Source organism: Pipistrellus kuhlii, unplaced genomic scaffold, assembly GCF_014108245.1.
Source record: "Pipistrellus kuhlii isolate mPipKuh1 unplaced genomic scaffold, mPipKuh1.p scaffold_m20_p_15, whole genome shotgun sequence".
Lineage (NCBI taxonomy): Eukaryota > Metazoa > Chordata > Mammalia > Chiroptera > Vespertilionidae > Pipistrellus > Pipistrellus kuhlii.
The window spans coordinates 11,451,127-11,475,288 of NW_023425460.1; the positions used below are offsets into that span (position 1 = coordinate 11,451,127).

The window sequence follows — 24,162 nt, forward strand, 5'->3', positions numbered from 1 at the left end:
TAAAAGAGACAGAAAAGCATCTGACAAGATCCAGCATCCATTCTTTTTTTAATAATATATTTTATTGATTTTTCACAGAGAGGAAGAGAGAGGGATAGTTAGAAATATCGATGAGAGAGAATCATTGATCAGCTGCCTCTTGCACACCTCCTACTGGGGATGTGCCCACAACCAAGGTACATGCCCTTGACCGGAATCGAACCCAGGACCTTACAGTCCACAGGCTGACTCTATATCCACTGAGCCAAACCGGTTTTGGTCAGCATCCATTCTTGATAAATACTCTCAGTAAACTAGAAATAGAAGAGACCTTCCCCAACCTGATAAAGGACATCGGTGAAAACCCTACAGCTAACATACTTAACGATTAAAGACTGGATGCTTTCCTCCTAACATTAGGAATACGTAAGGATGCCCACTCTCACACTTTCTACTCAGCACTAGGACAGAATAATTTTTAATTGAATTTATTGGGGTGACGTTGGTGAATAAAATTGTATAGGTTTCCAGTGTACAGCCCACCTGTATATTGTATTGTGTGTTCCCCACCCAAAGTCCAGTCTCCTTCCATCGCCATTGACCTCCTGTTTCCCCTATTCTATCTCTCGCACTGCCCTTCTCCTCTGGCGACCGCCATACTGTTGCTTATGTCTGTGAGTTGTTGTTGTTTTAACCCCTTCACCTTGTTCACCCAGCGCCTGGCACACACACCCCTACCCTCTGAGAGCCGTCAGTCTGTTCTCCACCTCTGTGAGTCTATGTCTACTTGGTTTGTTCGTTTATTTTGTTCATAGATGCCACATGGAAGTGAAATCATTCTGCAATCTAAGAGAATCCAGAAATAAAGCCACACGTACAGTATATGGAAAATGACTTTCAACAAATCTGCAAAGGCCATTCAGTGAAGAGAGGAACATCTTTCAATAAATGGTACTGGAGCAATTGGATATTCATAGACAAAATAGATGAATTTCAGTTCCTACCTTGTGCCACATACAAAAATTAACTCAAAAGTAACTCACAAGCCCACGGTGGCGTTAGAACCAGAGAGACTGTCCCTCCTCCATGTAATTGCTTTACTTTACTATAGAACTTTTAAAAGAACACACCTTGGTGACAAAGGTTTCTTAGGTATGATACCAAAAGCATGAGGCACAGAAGAAAGATATCAAGCGAAAACTTCTACTTCTTAAAAACCATTGGTAAGAGAATGAAAAGACAAGCCATAGACCAGGAGAGAATATTTGCAAATTGTATGTCTGATAAAGGACTTGTATATAGACTATATAAAGAATTTTCAAAACTCAATAATACAAAACAAATAATACTTTTTCAAAAAAATATTTGGAAAGACACTTCAAAGAAATCATGTGACTATACCCATGGGGAAAAAAAATGCTTAACATGATTGTGTAGAAAATGCAAAATAAAAAGCAATGAAACATCACCACAAGGTTAAGAAGACCGACCATACCAAACACTGGCGAGGATCCAGAGGAGAGAAAATCATGCAACCATTTTGGAATATGCTTTGGCGGTTTCTTTAAAAGTTAGACATACGGCCCTCGCTGGTTTGGCTCAGTGGGTAGAGCGTCAGCCTGCAGAGTGAAGGGTCCCGGTTTGATCCCGGCCAAACGCACATACTTTGGTTGCAGGCTCTTCCCTGGCCAGGGCCCTGCTTGGAGGCAACCAATCCATGTGTTTCTCTCACATCGATATGTTTCTGTCATTCTCTCTTTTCCACTTTCTCTAAACGTCAATGGAAAAATATCCTCCGGTGGAGATTAAAAGCAAACGAGAGGGGGAAAAAGTTAGATGTACACTTACCACACGATCCAGTTGTCCACTCTGAGATATTGGCCGAAGAGAAATGAAAGTGCAGTTGGCCTTTGAATAACACTGTTTTGAACCGTGTGGGTCCACTTGCGTGGGGAAAATACTGTCAGCCCCATGTATCTGTGGGTTTCGCACCGCAGATTCAACCAACGGCGGATTGGAAAAACTGTATTTTCACATTCCCAACCGCAGATTCCCAACCGAGGATTCCCAATTGTGAATCAAAAATACTGCTTTGGATCCTCGAATGGTTGAATCCACAGATGTGAAGAGCCAACTGTTAAGTTTTGGGGGTGTCAAAGATATTCCCAGATTTTTGAGTGCCCTGAATTGTTTGAGGGTCAGTGGTATATTTCTACCGTGTTTCCCCGAAAATAAAACATCCTCCGAAAATAAGACCTAGCGCATGGAAAGATAAGAAATCCCCTGAAAATAAGACCTAGCAAAACTTTGGGAGAAAAATTAATATAAAACACTGTCTTATTTTTGGGGAAACAGGGTACATAAAGACATATACATGAATCTTCACAATGGTTTTATTTGGAATAGCAGTAACAAATAAAAACAAGACAAATCTCCATCAGTAAGTGAACAGATAAATTATGGTACATTCATAAATAGAATACTATTATAGATAAATAAACTATGGTACATCCATAAATCAAGTACTACTGAGAAGTAAAAAGGAATGGACTACTGATATATGTTACAAAATAAATGAATCTCAGAATACTTCTGTTAGAAGAAAAACCCAGACAAATGAAGAGTACATGCTGTGTACGTCCACTATTTAAAATTTTAGAAAATACAAAGTAATTTAAAGAGACAGAAGCAGGCCCGTGGTTTCCTTGGAATGGTATTGTGGGGAGGGCTATACAGAAGGAATTACTAACAGATAAGAGGACAATTTTTAGGGTGATGGATATGTTCATTATCTTAACTGTGGTGATGGTTTCATTAATGATATATTTGTCACTTTATTTTTAAAAATATATTTGTCACTCTAAATATGTGCAGTTTGTGTTAAATATACCTCAAAAAACTGTTACAAAGAGTTTGATCAGGGGCCAGCCTGCCAGGGAGGAGGGGCTGCAGGGGGTTGGCCAGCCAGGGGGATGGGCTGTGGGCCTATCATGGTAGGGTGGGCCAATCAGGGACAGGGCTGGAGGGGTAAGGGTAGGGGGAGCATTTGGCTGGCCGGCCGATTTGATGAGGTGGGAGAGTCCCATCAGGGACCAGCCTGCCAGGGGGGAGGGGCCTCAGGGGGTTGGCCGGCCGGCCTCACCCCCTGATCGGCGGTTTGCTGGCCACAGTGGGCATCATAGTGACCAGCTGTTCCGGCGTTCCGGTCGCTGGCTTTTTATACACGCAGATAGCAAGCATGTCCGAAATCACAGCCCACAAACCCCGTTTCACAGACAGGGAGGCCCGCACTATGCCGTCACTCTGTGTGCCATGGTCTGGGAAAGGACTCGTTCTGAGGGCCATTCCTCCACGCCTGGGAGGCCACGGGCCACGATGATGTCACTGGCGCTGCAGCACAGAAGGAGAGGCCTCCCAACCTCAGGACTGAGAAGTCCTCGCTACGTTCCTCGCTTTGCTTTCTGGAGAGGCGAGCGGCTAAGGGCTGGACAGAAGTAAACGTGCCCACTGAGCGCAGTCACCTGTGGGCGCCACCCACGGTCCCTGGTCCCCGTGAGCAGCAGAGGGAGGAGCGGGTACCGTGTGCGGCGCTGGAGCGAGGAGAAGGCGGCCAGAGTCTCCCAGGTCCCGGGGTCCGGCGGCTTCAGACAAGTGCACTCAGCGCAGACCCAGGCCTCAGCGTCTGCACCTTGCTGCCCCAGAGGCCGCTCCGGGCATGGAGCGCATCCTCAGAGAACAGCCGGAGCCCGGAGCCAGGAGGCCCCCGGCCAGGCAGGCACAGTTCAGCCTGGCCTCGTGTCCCGAGGCCAAGCTGGGGACCAGGCGAGGCTGTGGCAGTGGCTGCGCTGTCCCTGGTTTGCACACCTCCTGCCGGGTGTCCACGCGAGGCAGCAGGCCGCGCAGCAGGGGGCCGCATGCCCTGAGCGTCTGCAGGGGTCATACCACGGCCGTCAGCCACCAGCCGTGCCCCTGCGGCCAGTGACTCCACTGCCCTGTGCCTCAGTTCCTCCATCAGCAAAATGAAGGTGAGAATTACCACGTACAGTTGTGAACATTGAAGGAATTCAAATCTGTAAGATTTTTTATTTTTTAAAATATATTTTATTGATATTTTACAGAGAGGAGGGGAGAGGGAGAGTTAGAAACATCGATGAGAGAGATACATTGACCAGCTGCCTCTTGCACATCCCCTACTGGGGATGTGCCCGCAACCAAGGTACATGCCCTTGACAGGAATCGAACCCGGGACCTTTCAGTCCGCAGGCTGACGCTCTACCCCAGGGGTCCTCAAACTTTTTAAAGTGGGGGCCAGATCACGGTCCCTCAGAGAGCTGGAGGGCCGGACTATATGAACTACTAATTCCTACTGTAACACCTCGGCTGCGCTCACTGCCCAAAAAACCTGGCGGGCCGGATCAGACTCCTCTGCGGGCCGCATGTGGCCCGCGGGCCGTAGTTTGAAGACGCCTGCTACCCAATGAGTCAAACCGGTTTCGGCAATATCTATAAGATGTTTAGACACGTACAAGTCTAGGCCCAAGGCTGCTTGCTGATGTTTGCTCTTGTATCATTCTGTTCCTTTTGAAAACCCCTTCTCCTGCCCTTCCCTGCACGTGGTAAGCGAGGCTTGTACACATAGCCGACCAAGCATCCAACCGCTCACTCCTGGGTGTGTTGGACGTGTCCCTTAACACCCCTAGATTAATTACATCAGGTCTGGGGCTCTGGCTGTTTGATTCTATTGCCCTGGCACCTCACAGAAAATGTAGAATCCAAGTTGTGGGGCTGCAGGAAGGCATGAGTGGACGGATCCATGTAGGGCCTGCCATCTCCAGCAGGGGGCAGTGAGCACCAGGCTGTGCTGGGCATCCCGCAGCCATCGGCCCCACCCCGTCCTGGGAACCACTGCACTGCCTCCCGAAGGAGGGACCGTCACTCTGGGGCTGACACCGCCGTGGGCCGTGGGCCCTGCTCCTCCCAGACCAGAGGCTTTCCTAGCTCCCCTCGCCCCTTCCCCGAGGAGGCGCCTCAGGCCACAGGTGGCGTGGCCTCGGCCTCCCAGTCCATAAAGGAGGCAGTCATCGCTGCCTCCTCCCCTGAGGTTTCCCACCAGCCGATTCCCAGCAGGAAAGGCCCAGCCCACAGGCACGGCTGGGAAAAGCCATTTCATTTCCTTAAGTGGCAACACTGGAGAACGGAGACCGGGAGAGGCCACTCCCGGCCCGGAGCGGGCAGCCCGGGGCCCGCTGCCGAGACTCCCAGGCCTCAGGGTTCCGCTGTCCCAAACCTGGGCCCCGGGGTGGGCCCCTTCGATCCTGCACCAACAGGGGCTGCTGGGCCCAGGTTCAAGCCTCCCCCCCACCTCCCCGCCCCGCACCCAACGGCACGAATGCAACACACACACACACACAAATGAAGTCTTTATTGTTTGATTAATAAACCAGCTGGGAGGAAAAGAGTGGAGTGCTGGGAAGCACCCAGCTCTGATTAGTCAGGAACTCCTGTTAACCGTGTACAAAACGAGTGTTACCAAATCGTGTAAAAAAACAGGACCAAGCAAAGCGGCAGCCCCCGGGGGAGGGCTCAAGGCACCTGGAGGCTGAGGACCAGGCCCCCCTGGCCGTGGGGCGTGGCCGAGGGACGGGGACCTGGGTGTGCACCCCCACTCCCGCACGCCGGGGCACACCTGCTCTCCTCTCCCCACTCACAAACCACGGAAAACCGCCCCAGAGGGACATCCGAGGCCAAGGCACGGCCAGAAATGCCTCGGCCCTGAGCTGAGCGCGGGGAGTCCCCTCCCCGAGGCCCAGGCCTGGGGAAGGGCCACCCGGTTCCCCGCGCCCCGCAGTGAGCAGACGCAGACGGGAGCTGGGGAGGCTCAGGTTCGATCCTCCAGTGGCCACGGGAGGCCCCAGCCAGCCACGAGAGCCAACAGCCAGGCTCTGTTCAGTGCCGACCAGGGAGAGGACCCCTGTCCTGTCCGGCGCCCACGAGGCAGGGCTGCGCTGGCATCGTCCTCCGGCCGCCCTGCCCCCGGCGGCCCTAGCTGGGGTAGCACATGCAGCACCCTGCGCCCGCCGCGTCCAGGCGGGGCTTGGCGCCGGGCCCCAGCAGCCCGTCGGTGACCGAGTACTCCGTGATGATGTCCTCCACCCGCGTGATGTACAGGAAGGTCAGCAGCACCCCCAGGAACTGAGGAGAAGGGAGGGCGGGCGGGTGAGAGCCTGCGGGGCATCCGGGCGGCCCTCCCTGGCAGCCTGTCCCCAGAAACCCAGGCCGCCAGGCAGGAGCACACGTGGCACCGGAGACCCCCAAACCCCAGAGCACAGCCTTCTCCCAGCATCCCACTGTCAAGCAGCCCCCCGCCCCGGGCCCTCCTCTGCCCTCTGCCCTCCCAGGAAACCCCAGAGACCTCCCTGTGCCCATCCGCAGAGGCTCCTCCATTCTGGGATTCCTGTCCCCTCCCAGCTATGCCGCTCACAATCTGGAGGACCTGGGGCGAGTCACTGAACCCTGCCGAGCCTCGGTCCCTCCTCTGACAAATGGGTATGATAGCAGGACCTACCTGGGCAGCACACAGAAGAGCTTATAAGCAACGCTACTGCCGGTACAAGAGCCTTCTTCACCGGCCCCTTGGTGCCTCCTCCGCACCCTGCGTTCACCTGTCACCCTTTATCGGAGCCACAGCCCGCCCTCCCCTCTCCCTCCCCTCCCGCCCAGCGTGGAGAGGGGCCCAGCCCACCTGGGGGAGCAGGATGCCCAGCAGGAGGCCCGCCATGATGGTGTAGTTGTCCATGAACCAGATGAGCACGGCGTTGGTGCAGCCCCGCACATAGATGACGTCCTGCACGCTGAGGCGCTGCGGGGGACGGAGCCGGCTGAGCGCCTCCCCGGGCCGCGCCCCGGGCCCCACGACCACCCATTCGAGGTCCGGCCAGGCCCCTCCGCCTCCCTGAACCCGTTGCACACATGCATGCGAGAAGGTGGGTCCAGATGGCCGGGTCTCAGTGGGAAGCTGTGTTCCCACGAGGGTGGCACTGCTGGCGGTCACGGCGAACGGGGCTGCGGACCAGGGGGCTCCAGAGCCCACGGCAACCCTGCCTCACCCACTTCCTGGCCTGCCTGCTCCCTATGTCCCCCAGGCTCCCTATGTCCCCTGGGGGTGAAAACCCACTCCTAGTTCTCTGAGCCAAAAGCCTGCCTCCAGGCACCGACCCTGAAATTTTGCAGAAGCACCACTATGTAAATTAAAGGGGCGGTTATAATTTATTTTGTGCAGAGCTTTCTTGAGAAGCGTCCGCCATTTAAAAAAAAAAAACACAAAACAAAACACATTAACTACAAAAATAATGCAAGGTGCCACCATGGCAGCCGCCGCGTCTGTGTGCAGACACACGACCGCAGCGTGTCTCCAGCGGCAGTGTGGAAATGTGCTGCATGGTTATACGTTGTTCTGTTTCGCTTCTCCTTCCATCTCAGTTAGGTCAGCGCCACTTGTTTTGAAACGAGGCGTGTAGGTGGGTCACAGGTTATATTGCCGGTGGGTTTCATCTCAGGAGGATGTCGAGGGCATTACCAAGAGGTTCGTACAATCACGGGCCACGGGTCTGATGGGTTGAGAGCCACGGCCGCCCTGTGGCTCTCCAGGGGCAGTGTGGGCCCAAACCACCTTCCGGCCCCACCCCGGAATGTGCTTCTAATGAGCTCCTGGTGCTGCTGCTGCTGCTGGGCCCGCACTGCGAGAGCCACTGCCCAGAGGCACCCGGGCACCCGGGCATCCGGTCGGCTCCTCCTCAGCACTCGACCTCTCTCCCAGCAGGGAGAGCTGACCCAGGAGGGACCCCTGAGAGCTCTGTCCTCCAGTGCCTCCGGGGTCCCCGGCTGAGAGAACCCGGGGGAGGCCATCTGCAAATGGGTGCTCTGAGGGCAGAGGCAGGCAGGCCGGCGCTGGGCACACTGGGCACACGAGCATGCCTCACCGACAAGTCCCCAGCAGGTGCAAACCCTGGCCAGCGACCTCTCCCAGCCAAGGGGCCCATGGCGCTCTGAGACCCACGCATCCCCCCCAACCCACGTCTGGGGAGAGGTAGGAACCCCTGCCAGTCCCCGGCTCCTGTCCACAGCCAGAGATGTTGGGACATCCCAGCAGCCAGGAGCTCACCCTGAGGGGCCCCTGCAGGCACCCTGGGGAGGGGACAGGAAGAGCAACCTTCCCGAGACTCGGAAGACATTACCTCCTTGTCGATCGTCCTGTAGCCACACATGGTGTTGACGACCTCTGTCTATAAGAGAAAGGCGTGTGAGCGGACGAGGGCGGTGCGCACTGTCGGACGCGCATCCTCCCGTTTCATGGGGAGAGCCCGGAGGAGTCGGTATGGCTGCAGCTGGGATCCCTCCTGGCAGTCTGGCTGGGTCTGCATCTCCCCCCCCCTCCCCGCCCCGCCTGCCCCCGCCCGCCCGCCCGCTAAGAAATGCCCATGGTAAGGTGACCAGACATCCCGCGTTTGGTGTGACAGTCCCAATTTTTAACAATGTTCAGTCCCAATTTTTAACAATTTGTCCCGCGTCCCGCGGCATTTTTAAAAAAAAAATGCCGCGGGATGCGGGACAAATTGTTAAAAATCAGGACTGTCCTGCCAAAAGCGGGACGTCTGGTCACCTTACCATAGAGGGATGGTGGGAAGGCTAGTTCTCAGCACTTGGTGGGAACCACACCTCCATCAGCGGCAGCCCAGGAACCCAGAGAAAAGCATGCCGTCCAGGCTGCCCCACCGCGGCCCCGCGGGGCACAGCTCTGCTGGCAGGCAGATGCCCTGTCTCAGAGGTCGAGCTGGGCTTAGCCTGCCCTGCCGGCTCCTGGAGGAAAACCCCAGACCACAGCCACGAGGCTGGCCAGTGCTGGGTTATCTGAGGGCAGGGCTGGGACCCCTGACCCACTGCCCCGCCCCAGCAGACTGCCCAGTGGAAGTGCCCGCCAGTCCCTTATTGGGAAGAGACTCCTTCTCAAGAACTGATGCTGACACTCTTAGGTGCAGGGAAAGCTGTGTTCCGCCCTGGACCCCGTCAAAGCCCTTCCCAGTAGGCCTGTGGGCCCGAGCGGTCTCCTCCTTCTATGAGGCGAGAGGAAGCTGGGTGCCCCGGTCCCGCCCTCCCCCTCTGAGGGAAAGCTGCTGGGGGGCAGGGTGCCAGCAGCGTGGCCTCCGGCATCACGGTGCCTGGTCAGACCCCACGGTCACTCTGAGCTCTGTGACCAGCCTCCGGTGTGCTGCGGAGGGGCTGGCACATGGAGTCGATACGTGTTTGCTGAATGAATGAATGAATGAATGAATGATAGGCTCCCTGATCCTCTCCATAAGCAACGGTGGTCAGTGAACCCACCTCATGAGGCCGTTTTGAACATCAAGTGAGATATGCACTTGAAGTGCCTGTCCCCGGGCCAGGCACACAGGAGGGCCCGGGAATGCCAGCTGGAGGGACTTTGTTTATAACTTTGTTCATAACCCCAGCTTCCGGGAGGGCCAGGAGGAAGCAGGTGCAACTCAGACATCACCCAGATCAGTCTACGTTCCAGGGCCCGGTGAGCAAAACATCCCCAGTCTCAACTGTCCGCCAGGAGCCCCGGGCCCCAGCACCACCCACATCCATGGAGCATTCTCGCCACTCCAGGCCATGAACGTGACCCCCAGGGTCAGGCCAGGAGCAGGGACCTGGGCTCTCCATGGGAGTGGACGCTTCCCACCCTGTTTGTTCGTTCACGCAGGCAAATATGGACTGCACACAGTTCCCATAACTGCCCTAGGTATTTGGAATAAAGACGAAGAAAAGGAAGTCCTTCCTTCAGGGAACTTCTATTCGGAAAAGGGAGACGTGGACATAACAAACAGGCAAACTCCGTGGCATGTAACAAGAGTGACTTCCCTGTGGTTCCTGCCCCGGGGAGCAGCGGACAGGCGGCCGCGGGCAGAGGTGTCCCTCACCCAGGAGCCCAGGACCCTCCCTCCGCCCTGGGGGGGGGGGGCTCGCCTTCCCTTCCAGGAGAGCTCCCCTCCCAGGAGGGGGATAAAGAGCAGTCATGGGCTTTTCCAGGGTCAAGCCCGCCTGGGCGTGACCACAGAATCGATATTTACAAGCCAACGGGAAGCTCTGTGGCTCAAACCCCCGAGGGAGCCGGAGAGCTGAGGCGGGGCTCCTGCCCCAGGGAGAGCCGATGCTGCAGGCCAGGGGCCACCCAGGCAGGAAGAACTCTCTCAGGGGGAGGGACTAGTCCTGCCCAAACCCTCTAGGAAGCCCCGTTGTTAGGACGTCTCTTTCCGAGCTGAGCGCAGGGGAACGGCGACCCTGCTGCCCATTGCCGGGGCAGCAGGCACACCTCCTTCCCTCCGGCTGCAGGGAGCTCCAGCTACCAAACCCGAGGCTCGTTTTCAGGGACTCCACAAGCCTGTAGGCCAGTGTTTCCCAAATTTTTAACATCTGTGCACCCCTTCTATAACTTTCGTAACGCTGAGTGCCCCTCGTACTCATGAGAACGTAGAATTAGGCGCAGCTAAGCACCGTGCAGTGCATATCCCCACCAAACTCCGGAGCAGCGCGTACCCCCACCAAACTCCCCCCGTACCCCTGGGGGTACGCGCACCACACTTTGGGAAACACTGCTGTAGGCTGATGGTCAGTATCCCACGTTTTCTCCCTCACCCAGCCCTCCTACTTCAGAATACATTTCCCTTGGCTCTGATTATGTTTTAAAGTTTAGGTTTCTGTTCTGTGTGTTTCAGAACCTTGGCTGAATGCGATCCTATAAAACTAGTAGAATCACATGCGGATGGACCCGATTCCATTGAGGAAGGAAACCCACCCCCCTTTTGCATGTAGAGAAAATCACCCCCGTGCGGGAGGCAGAGGGGGCACCCAGCAGGTTTGTGCTCCGGGACCTGAGACCACGCGGCCGGGTGGCGGGCAGCTCCCCACGGGCGTCCCCGTTTGGAGGCCAGCTTTCCGTTCCCTTTCTCTGCAGACGGCATCTGTGTGTCCGCTTCCAGCCTGGCCACTTCCCCCGACTCCAGGCTTCTCGCTAACAACCGCCCTGACCGTCCTGCTGGCACGTCACACTGGCTCTCACACCGCACGTGTCCCTGCTGAGCTCCTGACGCCCCCAAATCTGTCCCTGTCGTCCTCCCCCTCCAGCAGCGGCAGCCCCACCTTTCTCATAGCTCAGACCAAACTCTGGGAGTTCTCCTCGGTTTCCTCTCACCAACCTCCCACACCCGACCTGTCAGCAAATCCTGCTGTCTCACTTGCAAAACGCGGTTTGCCTCCTCCACAACCGCCCCCTGGCCCTAAGCCTTTGCCTCCTCCTGCCTGGAGTGGTGGGTGCTGGGAGGAGCTGCCCGGCACCCACAGCTGCTGCCCTTAGCTGTCAGCCCCCCCTTCCGCCCCCCGCAGTGACCGTCACGTGTGGTTAATTTTATGTGTTGATTTGACCCAGCTTGACGGTGCCCAGATAGTTCGCCAAGCATTATCCTGGGTGTTTCTGTGCGGGTATTTTTCCAACGAGAGTAACAAATCAGTAGACCAAGGAGAGTGGATTGGCCTCCCTAATATGGGCAGGCCTTGTCCAGTCTGTGAAAGGCCTGATTCGGACAAAAGGGCTTCCTTGCCCTGGCCGGCGTGGCTCGGTTGGCAGAGCATCGTCCAGTGAGCCTTTAAAACACATGTGTCAAACACAAGGCCCGCGGGCCAAATCCGTCCCGCCAGGCCTTGCAATGTTGCCCGCACCGCGCTGTCATCACTGCACTCCGCTGCGTTTCCATCACAATGACAGTTTATGACTGTTCAGTAAACCATTCGGCCTGCGATTTAGGCTGGATTTTAGATTTTGGCCCCTTCTCTGATTGAGTTCGACACCCCTGCTTTAAAAGGTCGCCTGTTTGGTTAGGGCACACGCCTGGGTTTCAGGCTCAGTTCCTGATAGGGGAAGGGCAGGAGGCAGCCAATCAATGTTTCCCTTGCTCTCTCCCTCTCCCCATCTCACTAAAAATCAATTTAAGCTGAAACCAGTTTGGCTCAGTGGATAGAGCCAATCGGCCTGCGGACTGAAAGGTCCCAGGTTCGATTCCGGTCAAAGGCATGTACCTTGGTTGTGGGCACATTCCCAGTAGGGGGTGTGCAAGAGGCAGCTAATAGATGATTCTCTCTCATCGATATTTCTAACTCTCTATCCCTCTCTCTTCCTCTCTGTAAAAAAATCAATAAAATATATATTTAAAAATAAAATAAAAATAAAAATCATTTACAAAAAGGCTGCCCTCTTGCCCCTCGCCCCCATTTATAGAGAATGCTTCTAGCCAGACTGTCTTCAGATCTGACCTGAAACCCCAGCTCGCCCTGGTCTCCAGCCTGCCAGCCTTCAGAGAGGGCCCACACCAGCCGCTCCTGGATCTCAGGCCCGGAGGCTCAGCGCAGAACAAAGCCTCAGCTCTCCCGAGTCTCCAGCTTGCTGACTCACCCTGCAGCTCTCAGGACTCCCTTGCCTCCATAACTCTGTGAGCCGACTCCCTATGATAAATCACGCTGCACACACACACACACACACACACACGCACTCACAGACACAACACATACACACACACAGACACAACACATACACACACATACACACACACTCACATACACACATATACACTCACAGACAACACATACACATACATACACACACACACACTCACAGACACAACACATACACACACACATACACACACACTCACATACACACATACACACTCACAGACACAACACATACACATACATATACACACACACACACACGCACAGGCATAAGTCCTATTAGTTCTGTGTCTCTGCCGCACAGAGCCAGCAGTCCTCCCAGGTGGGACACTGGACCCCTGCGACGCCTGGTCCCGGTGGGCATGAAGCCTTGGGCTCCGTGTCCCAGTGTGGGCAACTCAGGGAATCCACAGGGATTCAACTGAGGTGCCTTCTGGGTCTGCATCATTGCTCAGCTCCCCGCTCTGCCCAGCTCTGCCTCTGTCAGCTCCCTTACGGGTGTTGACCCCGAAAGCACCTTCTGCTGAGCCTCCTGCTCACGAACCCGAATCGCAGAGCCTGCTGCCCCGACAGCTGACCTGTGGCGCCTGGGCCACCACACTCGCCTGCCCTTAGCCAGCCTCCCTGCACCCACCTCTTACGGTGTCATGGAGAACCCACCTTCTCAGTATCTAAAACGGCAACCTCTCGTGTTCCTGCTTTGTTTTTATCCGTAGCATTTGTCACCTTCTAACATCCCCCTTTGTTATGTGTTTTGTCCATTTTCCCCAGGAGGACAGAGTTCCCTGTGTGTTTGCCTGAGAACCAACCCCCAGAACCCAGAACCACATCTGGCAAGTAGCTGGTCCTCAATAAACACTTGTTGAATGGATGAGTGAAAACTGGGCTTCCACATTTCAGCGTGGACATTCAGGTGCCACTGCCCTGGGTGACGAAGTTCAGGATCACCTCCCACAGCCCTCCCCCACCCCAGATCACTGGGCTCCTTCCCAGCACCCCTTTGCCCAGAGAACTCCCCTAAAATGGCAGCTAAAATTTCCAACACACCTTCCCCCCCGCCCCAGCTTGTTTTTAGGTCTCAGACACTTGTCACTGGCTCCCCGACTCCCAGGCGAGGCCGCACCCTCGCCACCGGCTGCTCAGTTTACAGAACCCGCTGGTGGGCACAGAGTGACGGAGACGGCCGAAGAGACATTTTCCAGGATCGTCCGGACATGAGTCATGGCGAAGCTCTCTGCCTCATTCCGGCCCGGGCACCGGGCAGCTTTGGGACACGTTAGTCAAACACAGAAGATGGACGGAGCCTCTCCCCTCTGTCAGCGGTGACTACATGGGACTGCCTCCCAAGGAGCTAAGTAGGGGAAGGGTTGGCAGGCCTCTGATGGCATTTACGTCACCAGCCCCACTTCCAGGCCTTGTCACTGGTAATCACCACGCCCCCAAGCCCCGGAGACGCCTAAGGCAGGCCCGGCGCTGGCCCTCGGCTGAGGAGGCAGAACTGGCCTCTCTGAGCCACCCTGGCCCTAGTCCTCTCCTGCTCCCGGCCCGGCTCGTCCAGCAGCCCGAGCACAGCTCCAGCGATGGCTGCCTGCACGTTGTCCCAGCCCTGCCCACCTGCTGCTGCCTCCGTTTCCTCTCCTGTTCGGTGGATGATACAACAGCACCTACCTCACAGGGTAGCGGACAGGACTACGTGGGTTAATACAACTAAAGCACCTAGACAGCCGGTGGCATGGCTCAGTGGTTAAACATAGACCCTATGAACTATGAGGCCACAGGTTTGATTCCTGGTCCGGGCACATGCCCGGATTTTGGGCTCAATCCCCAGTAGGGGGCGTGCAGGAGGCAACTGATCCATGGTTCTCTCGTATCATGAATGTTTCCATCTCTCCCTCTCTCTCTGAAATCAATAATAATAAGTCACCTAGCGAGGCCCGCACAGGCGAGGCACCAGGGATGGGGGCTACACTCCCCCCTGCTGGCGAAGGAAGGGCCCCGGCTTCACCCCCGCAGGAGCCCATGAGACCCGGGAAGCCTGACCGATGACCACCACCTGCGGCCTCTCCCACCCCCCTGCACCCTGTCCTGAAAGACGATGAGGGTGCCGGCCAGCTGGGAGGCCGGGGGCAGGGGGTACCGTGTTCCTGAAGCAGCAGGTGTAGGGCACCCCGCAGGCCAGGGGTCCGGGGGCGTTGCAGTCGTGGTACTGGTTTTTGCTCCAGTCGCGGTAGTCCTCGCCGCCACAGCACTTGAACTGCGAGAGGAAGCAAGCGGGGAAGGAGCCGCTGTGAGCACGGCGGCCGCGGGCAGACCGACCGCGGGAGGGCGCCCTGGCAGCGGACGAGGCCATCGAGGTGGCTCACCCTGCTCCCAGGAGGGTGAGCCACATCCCTCCTGATCACCCTCAGGCTCCTCCTCTGCCTCACAGGGTACTGATGGTCCCCCCTCTTGGTGTCATTGTGGGGCTTCATAGCTACACCCTATTCTTATTTTCTAGGAGGAGGGTCCATGGAACAGGTAGAGCAAGGCACGTGGGCAGAGGACTGGCTGAGAAGGTCAGCCCCATCCTGGCTGGCCAGCTACCTGCTTGGGGATGGATAAGCCACATGGGAATCAGACAGACCTGGAGGCTGTCAGGGGGAAGCACTCCCCAGGCAGAGTGGAGGCAGGGAGCACCCCGTCACCGGAGAGGCACACAAGCCTAGGCGGAGAAGCCCATGGTGGGGCGTCGGAGTGGTGACTGAGCACGGGAGGGCCCAGTCCTTCCTTGGCAAGTGGGTTCCATCTTCATGTCCCAGGGCCGGCGTCAGGCCAGAGAAGCTGGCCTTCAAGGTCCCAGAGACTAGGATTCTGTGGGAGCCACCACAGCCCAGGGGCCCCTGCACCTCGCTGGCCCCAGCGCTGCCTGTCCTGAGCAGAGAGGCACCCGCCTCCATCCTGCCCGGGGCTCAGCACTGAGCCGAGAGAAGTGGTGCCATTCTCCCCGGAGAGGAGTTCCCCCCTGCATCTCCCCCTGGAGGGGTGCCGATGCCTGGGCGAGGAGTTCTCTGCGGGTGTGTGTGTGTGTGTGTGTGTGTGTGCGCGCGCAGTGTGCCCAGGCACCAGAGCGTCAGGGTGAGCAGAGCCACGCAGCCCCTGCCCACCCGAATGGGACACACCCAGCGGGGGCAGTCCGAGGGTGAGCACAGCACGGAATGTGAGCACACAGGAAGGGAGCAGGAGGGGCAGCCTCAGGGTGGAGGCCGGGAAAGGCCGCTGAGATGACATTTAATCAGGAGCACGAACAACAGGAAAAAGTCAACACGCGCAAAGACCCTGCACAGCAACGGGCCGGTTGTATTTCAGCAGCAGGTGGAGGCCAGCGTGCAGGGCACAGCGAGGAGAGGGGGAGGGGGGAGGGGGAGGAGGGAGGGGGATGGGAGAGGGCGATGGGGGAGGGGGATGGGGGATGGGGGAGGGAGAGGGGGGCAGCTCAGGCCAGACATACAGAGCCTGGTGAGGCAGAACAGTAGGAGCTGGGGCGGTATTCTTTCTGAGTGGCGGGCAGGCCCTGGAGGGTTTAGCCCGGGGAGTGGTATGGCTGGGGGTCCTGGCAGAAACATAAACCCCGCAACCTTTCTCGGCCTCCCCGGGGCCGGTGAGGCTATTATTGTATATCAGGTCTTAGGACCTGGACGTGCCTCTCTGTGATACAGTGCAAAAGGGCTTTGCAACCAGACAGACCCAAGTTCGCACCTTCAGGCCACCACGCCTCGCTGTGTGACCTCAGGCAAGGCGATCAGCCTCTCTGAGCCTCAGACCCCCCTCCATAAGCAGGGTGAGGAATCCCAGCTGTGCGCAGCTGAGCCGAGGATTGCAGAGAGGCCGTGCATGACGCACCCAGCCTAAGGCCTGACACCGAGTGGTGCCCGTGAGTGTGAGTCACACCCCCAACCCACCCTGGGAGAAACAAAATCCCCAACCAGCTCCAGGCCAATGAAATCGCCGCGTGCTCCACCCAACAGCCGAGCTGGCAGGCACGGCCCTGGCCGAGAAGGGCCTCCCAGCGCAGCGGCTGCACCTGCTGCGGCCACAGGAGAGCCCTGAGCCAAGGGCGTGGCCACGGCGGGGGCCCTGGGTGCAGGGAGACGCCGTCCCCGGTCCCCGCTGAGGGCTATCACCGGGGTCAGGCCAGCGGAAGCCCCCCAGGTCATGTCCCAGGAAGTGCCGTCGGGGCCGAGCAGGCTCACAGTCCCCCAGCTCTGCCTGCCCTCACCTGGGAGGACACGAGGACGCTGACACCTGCTGACTGAGGTGTAGCCACCTGCTGGCACTGCTCCAAGGGCTTCTGAATCAAGTCAAGGCAACCCCACAATGGCGCCAAGAGGAGGGGCCATCAGTGCCCCCCTCCCCACCCCCAGGCAGAGGAGGAGCCTGAGGGTGAGGACTAAATGAGGTGTGTCTAAGCCGAGCAGGACTGCTACTGCGCTCACAGGCGTGGGCCGCCCTTGGGGGAGAGGGACAGCATTCAAAATGACGTCACCGCAGTCCGAGAAGGGTCCTGCAGGAGCAGGGGAAGGTCTGTTCTGCTCCGGACGGACAGACGGGATCAGGGAAGGGCTCTGCTCCTCCTGGGGCTGACCTGGGCTTGGCAGGGGCTGAGCTCCCGCCGCTGGAGGAGCTGGCAGAAGGGACTAGCACTGGGTGGCTTAGAGCTCAGCTCTCTCCCATCTCAGGGAAGGAGGATATGTGCCCGCTGGAGAGGGGCACCCGGGACGCTGCAGGGTGGCTCGTGGCTACACCCTATTGTTTTATTTTTTATTCTTTTAGGGGGAGGGTCCATGGAACAGGTAGAGCAAGGCCCGTGGGCAGAGGACTGGCTGAGAAGGTCAGCCCCATCCTGGCTGGTCTGCCACCTGCTTGGGCATGGATAAGCCACACATCCCCTCTCCCTCCCCCTCTGGAGCAGGGTCCCAAGCGAGGGCGGGGCAGGGAGGAGGGGGAGAAGCGCACGGGAGGCACAGCTCTGATGCAGACAGCCCGGCTCACCTTCTTCTGAACAAAGTCCATGATGTTTTTGAAGTCCAGGTCATCGTAGTAGTTCACGATGCCTCTTCGAATGTTGCTGTTCAGAAAGTCGATGGTCTATTGAGAGAGAAAGATTACAAAAGAGGACCACACGTACCTCAGAGACCAACCGAGGCCTCCCAGAGGTTCCCATTGGGACAGAGTGCCCAGGTGCCTGGGAAGCCCCCCCGCCCCCCACCTGCACGGAGCACCCCCTCACTCGCACCCTGAACACACACGACCTCCTGCCCACACACCCTCTCTGGGCCTCTAACGCCCATCTGATGCCTGAGTGCCTCTGCCATGACTGAGCAGGAGGGACTCACCCCCTTTTCCTGAGAGGGGGTCCAGCTGGGGGTGCACAGCCCCAAAGCAGCCGTGGGGCTGGCCGGCCCTTGGCGTTCCTCCTGCTGCCCAGAGGCAGGCCTGAGAGGAATCTTCTCTTTGCCCCCCAGACCTCTCCAATCTTCTCTACTATCCAACTCTTTTTTTTTTTAATATATATTTTATTGATTTTTTACAGAGAGGAAGGGAGAGGGATAGAGAGTTAGAAACAACGATGAGAGAGAAAACATTGACCAGCTGCCTCCTGCAACCAAGGCACATGCCCCTGACCGGAATCGAACCCGGGACCTTCCAGTCCGCAGGCCGACGCTCTATCCACTGAGCCAAACCCGTTTCGGCAACTATCCAACTCTTGTGTTCACAGAGAAGGAAGCCGAGGCCGGAGAGGGGTCTGGCTCTCCCCACTTCGCAGAGCAGCCGGCGAGGGGCCCAGCCAGGACAGGGCACAAGGTCCCCCGAGTGCCCGAGGGCCCCTCCCCAGGGCTGCAGGGCTCTGGCCCCGAGGAGCGGGCCCGCCAACCGGCTGGAACTGGGGCGATCCCCGCCGGGAAGAGCGCTGGCATGCCGCCCTCCCCCAGCCGTCCAGGGCCTTCGGATCAACAGCCCGGCTGTTGTGTGAGATCCCGGAGCACAAAAGGCCCCGCAGCGGGCAGGGGTGGGGACGGGGGTGTGGGCAGCCCAGCTCCCTGCTCACAGGGACAATTGGGGCCTTCAGAGCGGGGAGGCCCTCGTATCACCGAGATTGTGCGGCACAAAGCAGGCATTCTTGGCCTCCGGAGCCAGACGAGGACGGCCGGGGGAGGGGCCTGCTGGGACCGCGGGGCCCTGGGGTCCAGGCCCAGCCCTGCTGCTGTGAGCCCCGCTACAGCTCCTCCCCTCGCTGGGCCTCAGCCTCCCGGGCCTGTCTGCATGGCACCTGCCAGCTCCAAGGATCCACGACCAGACGGAGAGGGACTGTCGGGCTTTAGGATCGAGAACAGCCCTGCAGCCACCCAGACCTCAGGCACTTCCTTTAACCTCTGAGCCTCCATTTCTTCACCAGCAAAGTGGGGAGGCATCCTCTGCCTCCTAGGGCTTTGAGATTTAAATAAACTGAAAGTCCCTCTGAAGATGCCAGGGACCGTATTGGTCCTGGTCTTACCAGTATAGATCTTTCTTCTCCCAGAAGACACAAACCCGTGGCACCTCTTCATACCCATCGCATCCCCCGTGGGAAGTGGCTAACCCCAGGGGAAGCCAAGGCCCCAAGTTTTGTCCCAAAGACATACTTCAATGGCTGCAGCCTTGGGGCAAGAGCCAGCCCCTGGCCTAGGACCCCTCACAAGCACCCTGCGGCCTAGAGAAGCCAAGTGGCTTGTCCAAGGTCACCCTGCTGGTCGCTGGCAGGTTGATGCACTTTGAGAAGCCATCTCCCCGCCCATCTGCAGAGTCAGGAAGAGAGACACAAAGGATACATGTGCCAAGTCCTTCCCGACACACCGCTCAAAGCCAAGGAGGCAAAGGAGACCGGCTCAGGGAGGCCTCTGTGGCAGCAGGAGAGCCCTCTGTGCCGATGAGCTGCCGCCCAGAGCAGCCCTGGGAGCTGGCAAAGACTGGCCGCCGCCTCCGAGGCCTGGGGAGGAGGGCAGGAGGACCAGGCCTCTCCCAGCTGAAACCTCTGCATCCACAGCCCACAGCCCTGCGTGTGTCTGACGCTGGATCCTGGGGCCAGGCCTGGGGTCCACTGCCTGGGCAGAGCAGGGACCACCACCTGGCTTTTCCAACTTAGGTGCCCGCTCCTCTGGGTGATCCTGGGCCTTGGTTGGAGTGTCTAAGAACAGGACACCAGCGCGGAGCCAGTCTGCCCCCCTGGTAGGGCAGGGAATGAGCTCCTGGCAGTGAGTGGCACGCTGCAGGGGCGCTTGGCTGAGCTGAGGCACCAGGGGCAATGTCAGTGTCAGGGACATGTCTAAGGCTGCATGCACGATAGCGTGTCAACTGGCTTCCTTCCACTCTCGAGGCACTGCAGACACAGCCCCGGCCCACCATGACCTTCTGCACCAGCCCAGCCCACTGGCCACCTCCCGGCCCTCCACTGGGTCAGCTGGAGGAGGAGGGGAGAGGAGGAGGGGAGGAGGGCAGGAGCAGAGGGGATGCCCAGAGGCCTGAGGGGGAAAGCTCTCCTCGCTCTTTGGTGAGCAGCCCTGACCTCTCTCCCTAAACCATCTCAGTCTCTGAGCACCTTCCAAAGCTGCCGACCCCACAGGAGGCCTGTGTGAGAACCCGGCTTTCCCTCTGGGAACCGAGTGGGCCTGTGGGAAAGACGGGCCCCCCTGGAGGCCTCTGGACACGGGCAGGAGGAGCAGATGGTCCCAGGCTCCGAGGGCGGCAGCTGCCCCAGTTCCCAGCAGGGGCCTCTCTGCATCATGCTGGCTCGCATGTGTGTGCACTGCCTTTGGCACTGTGTGTGTGAGCGTGTGTGTGTGTGTGTGTGTGTGTGTGTGGGTATGTCTGTGTCTGTGTCTGTATTTGTGTGTCTCTGAGTATGTACATGTGTGTATGTCTCTGTATGTGCATGTGTGTGTGTCTGTGTATTTGTGTGTGTCTGTGTATTTGTGTGTGTGTGTGTGTGTGTACAAGGAGATGTGGGACATTCAGATGGTCCCCATGCTGCAATGGGCTTGGGGGTGGGTGGGAGGTTCCAGCGATGCAGGTGAGTTGCCCTGTTCACTATGACTGTAGAGCACTCTGCTGCGCTCAGCTGTGTTCAGAGGGATTGGGCGGGGGGGTGGGGGCACCCAAAGGATACACCTTGCAGAACACGGCAGGAAAGAGACAATTCTGGTTCCTCTGCTGCTCCCAGCGGCAATCACACTCAGTGTCACACACACACACACACACACACACACGTGCAGGTTCTAAACCCAGTCACAGCAGCAGGGGCAGCTCCAACAAGGACTAGAAAACCACCTTTCACAGGCGCTGGCAGGGCCTCAAGGCCTTGTGGCCAGGCTAAACTAAGCAAACAGTGAGCAAATATCAAAGGGCACGGCACCAACGAAGGGCACGGCACCAACAAAGGGCACGGCACCAACAAAGGGCACGGCACCATCAAAGGGCACGGCACCATCAAAGGGCACGGCATGCAGGGCCCTTGTGCAAGCCACCAGGTTCGAGCCATCTAGTTCTTTCTTCTAAATCTCGTTTTAAAGACACCTGAAGCCGCCACGTAGCCCTCTCAGCAGGGACGCTCAGTGTTTTACATCAGCGAGGAACTGGAGGGGTGGGGGCAGTGGCAGCAGCTCCCCCAGGCTGGGAGGCTGGAGGAGCAGGGAGAGGGGGGAGGGGAAGGGGCTGGAGCCACCCAGCAGGAAGGAGCAGCCCCTGTCTCCCGCCTTCATGGAGGCTGCCAGCTCCCTATTCGCTTCTAAAACCCCAGGCTGGGGAGGCCGGCTGCTGGCAGCCCCGTGGGAACCGATGCCAGCCGGACTCTCTGCACATGGCACCTCACAGCACTGAGCCAGCCTCCCTGGGCTGCCCTCGGTCCCCTTGAAGGTGAGGGCTCTGGGGGCTCATCCTCTTGCCCCCCAACCCCAGGCTCTGCTCCGGCCCTGCACTGGCCCAGTCTGACAGCTGAGGGCCAACAAGAACCCAAGAAGCAAGAACGAAGGAGAGGAGAGCTATCATCCCTCCCTCAGGCCTGGCCGAGGCCACGGGTTTAATCCCTGTGACCGGGAGGCTCTGCTTCCGTTTCCCAGGTATCTGGGGCTCCAGCTCTCACTCCCAAATGACTATCCACAGAGTCCGGCCAGATCAGTGCAGAACTTTCTCTTCTTTGCTCTGGGTAGAAGGATATACATGTTCAGGTGCTTAGCACACACACAGTGTGTGTGCGTGTGTGTGTGCGCGCGTGTGTGTATATGTGTTTGTGCGTGTGTGGTGCCATCTCTTTTCTCCCAGCCCCTGATCCCAAAGTCAGGCCCAAAGCTAGCCAGTGCTGGTGTCATGATAAAACAAACAGGCTGCATGCTGCCCACCATCCCCTGGCCTGTGGCCGAAGGGAGGAGGCTTGGGATGGGGACACCGATACAGCAGGTAGATCCCAGCACCCTCAGGGCAACCCTGCTCAGCTCTGCCTGCCTGGGAACACACAGGGAGGGTTTGCCTTCCTCCCACAATCCTGACACCCTCAAGAGAGTCCCTGGAACAGGCGAGGGTGATGTCAGGTCAAGAGGGGTGAGACAGACAAGTCATGGAGGTCATTCCGGTTTCCTACCCCCCGGCTGGGGTCAAGCTGCACCCCTGCTCCTACCGTCCAGGCCTCAGGGCCCCCTGCTCTGTGCCGGCTCCCCAGTGCATGGCCTCCAGACCGTACAGGCAGAGGGGTCTCTTCCGTCGACTGTCAGGAGGTGCCTGCCTGCCAGCAGAACCCTGGTCCAGGGCCAAGAACAGAATGTGAAGTCATTTCCTTGACGGCTTGTCCTCCTGTGTCACCACGAGTGGATTCTCAGAGTTACAGGTGACCTGTGGGGGCTGGGCTTGCGGTAGTGAGGCTCAGAGAAAGCTGTCCCTCCTCTTTGGTGAGGAGAAAGAGGAGCTGGGAGCTCGCCTCCTCTCAGCAGCATCTGTAATTGCTCCTCGCCTTTTCCTCCACCTGCACTGCCCCTTCCTGCCCCTTCCACAGCAGCTGCTCCCTCCCAGCCTCCCCCTGGGCTCGTCTCCTGCTTGACGACAGCACACTGCACCGGAGTCGGGAGGGACATTACTTTTCTTTATAGGGTATGTTCCCCTAGATTATGACACAGGAAAAAGAAACTGAACGCCAGAAAAAAATATATAAACAAGAAAATAAAAAATCGCCCTCGTCCCTACCCCTTAGAGGAAATATGAGTTTGTGTGTTCAGGTTTCTATTTCCTTCCAGAGTTTTCCAGGCCTATTTTTTTTTTTTTTCATGTGGAAATCTCACTGCGCTTATAATTTTGCATCTCACTTTTGAATTACTTTGAAATTTGTATGGTAGGCGTAGGACAGCACAGCCCACCATGAACCCCAAACAACTGAGGCCCCCGATGGTGAGGGTCCATCCTGGGCTCCATGCTGAGACATCCTCTGGCAGGGCTGGCTGAGGGGACACCCCATCCCAGGGGAAGGCACACATGTCACCCCACGGTCCCCTCAGGGGATAACTGGTAACGCCCACTCTGACCTCAGGCCCACAGCACCCCTGTGTGAGGGCCACATGGCCCTGGAGGTTTCACCTGGGCTCGGCTCCCTCACTGGAAAGGAGCAGTGTCGGAGCGGCGCTGGAGAATGACGGATCAGACTGCCCTGGAGAAAGCACGCTGGAAACCGACCACTGCTCACTTAGGAGATTGTTTATTAAAACCACTGATGCTGCCAACCATGACCCGGGCCTGGGCTGTGGCCAGCAAAGCACTAACCCATCATCTCCAGAAAGCCGCAGGCCGGCTGGGAGCCCTGCTGGCTGCACAGAAAAGCACCCTCATGGGCAGATGGAATAAACAACTCTCCCCTCAGCACTGCTGACAGAATAGCCCACGCCCTGGCTCTGCCAGCTCAGAACAGACCGTCTGAGAAGTAGAAAAGGGGGAAAGGAGGAGCAGGTAGCAAGACCAGGTTGGGAAACCAACCAATGAGGCAAATAAGAAATCAAAAGGGAAATTTAGCCGAGACCAGTTTGGCTCAGTGGATAGAGCATCGGCTTGGGGACTGAAGGGTCCTGGTTTTGATTCCGGTCAAGGGCATGTACCTTGGTTGCGGGCATATCCCCAGTAGGGTGTGTGCAAGAGGCAGCTGATCGATGACTCTCTCTCATCGATGTTTCTAACTCTCTATCCCTCTCTCTTCCTCTCTGTAAAAAATCAATAAAATATATTTTAAAAAACAAATAAATAAAATAAAAAAATTTTAAAAAAGGGAAATTTAAAAAATATCACAAGACAAATTAAAATGGAAACACAACATACCAGCATTTAAGTAGTTCTAAGAGGGAAGTTTATAGTGGTTCTTTCTATATTAAGGAGGGGAAAGATCTCAAATAAACAGCCTAACTTTATACCTCAAAGAACTAGAAAAACACACTAAGCCTGAAGTTAGAATGAAGAAAATAACAAAGATCAGAGTGAAAACAAATGAAATAGAGACTAAAAAAAAAAACAATTTAAAAAGATCAATAAAGCTAAGATCTGGATTTTTGAAAAACATAAACAAAATTGACAAAGCTAGACTAT

At 57.2% G+C, this 24,162-nt stretch overlaps 1 protein-coding gene across 3 annotated transcripts in view; it reads right to left on the reverse strand.

The window, feature by feature from the left end:
- Positions 1-5,859: 5,859 nt before the first annotated feature.
- Positions 5,860-24,162, reverse strand: part of TSPAN15 (tetraspanin 15) — a 48,616-nt gene continuing 30,313 nt past the window's right edge. Inside the window, exons 4-8 of one of the 3 annotated variants that reach the window (XM_036438268.2) lie at positions 17,569-17,664; positions 14,678-14,794; positions 8,214-8,261; positions 6,722-6,838; positions 5,860-6,171 (exon numbers count right to left, since the gene is read on the reverse strand). In XM_036438268.2, coding sequence (XP_036294161.1) covers positions 6,022-6,171; positions 6,722-6,838; positions 8,214-8,261; positions 14,678-14,794; positions 17,569-17,664 — 528 coding nt within the window. In that variant the 3' untranslated portion in view covers positions 5,860-6,021. The remainder of the gene's footprint in view (positions 6,172-6,721; positions 6,839-8,213; positions 8,262-14,677; positions 14,795-17,568; positions 17,665-24,162) is intronic. The other 2 variants (XM_036438266.2, XM_036438269.2) reach the window with 2 other exon arrangements.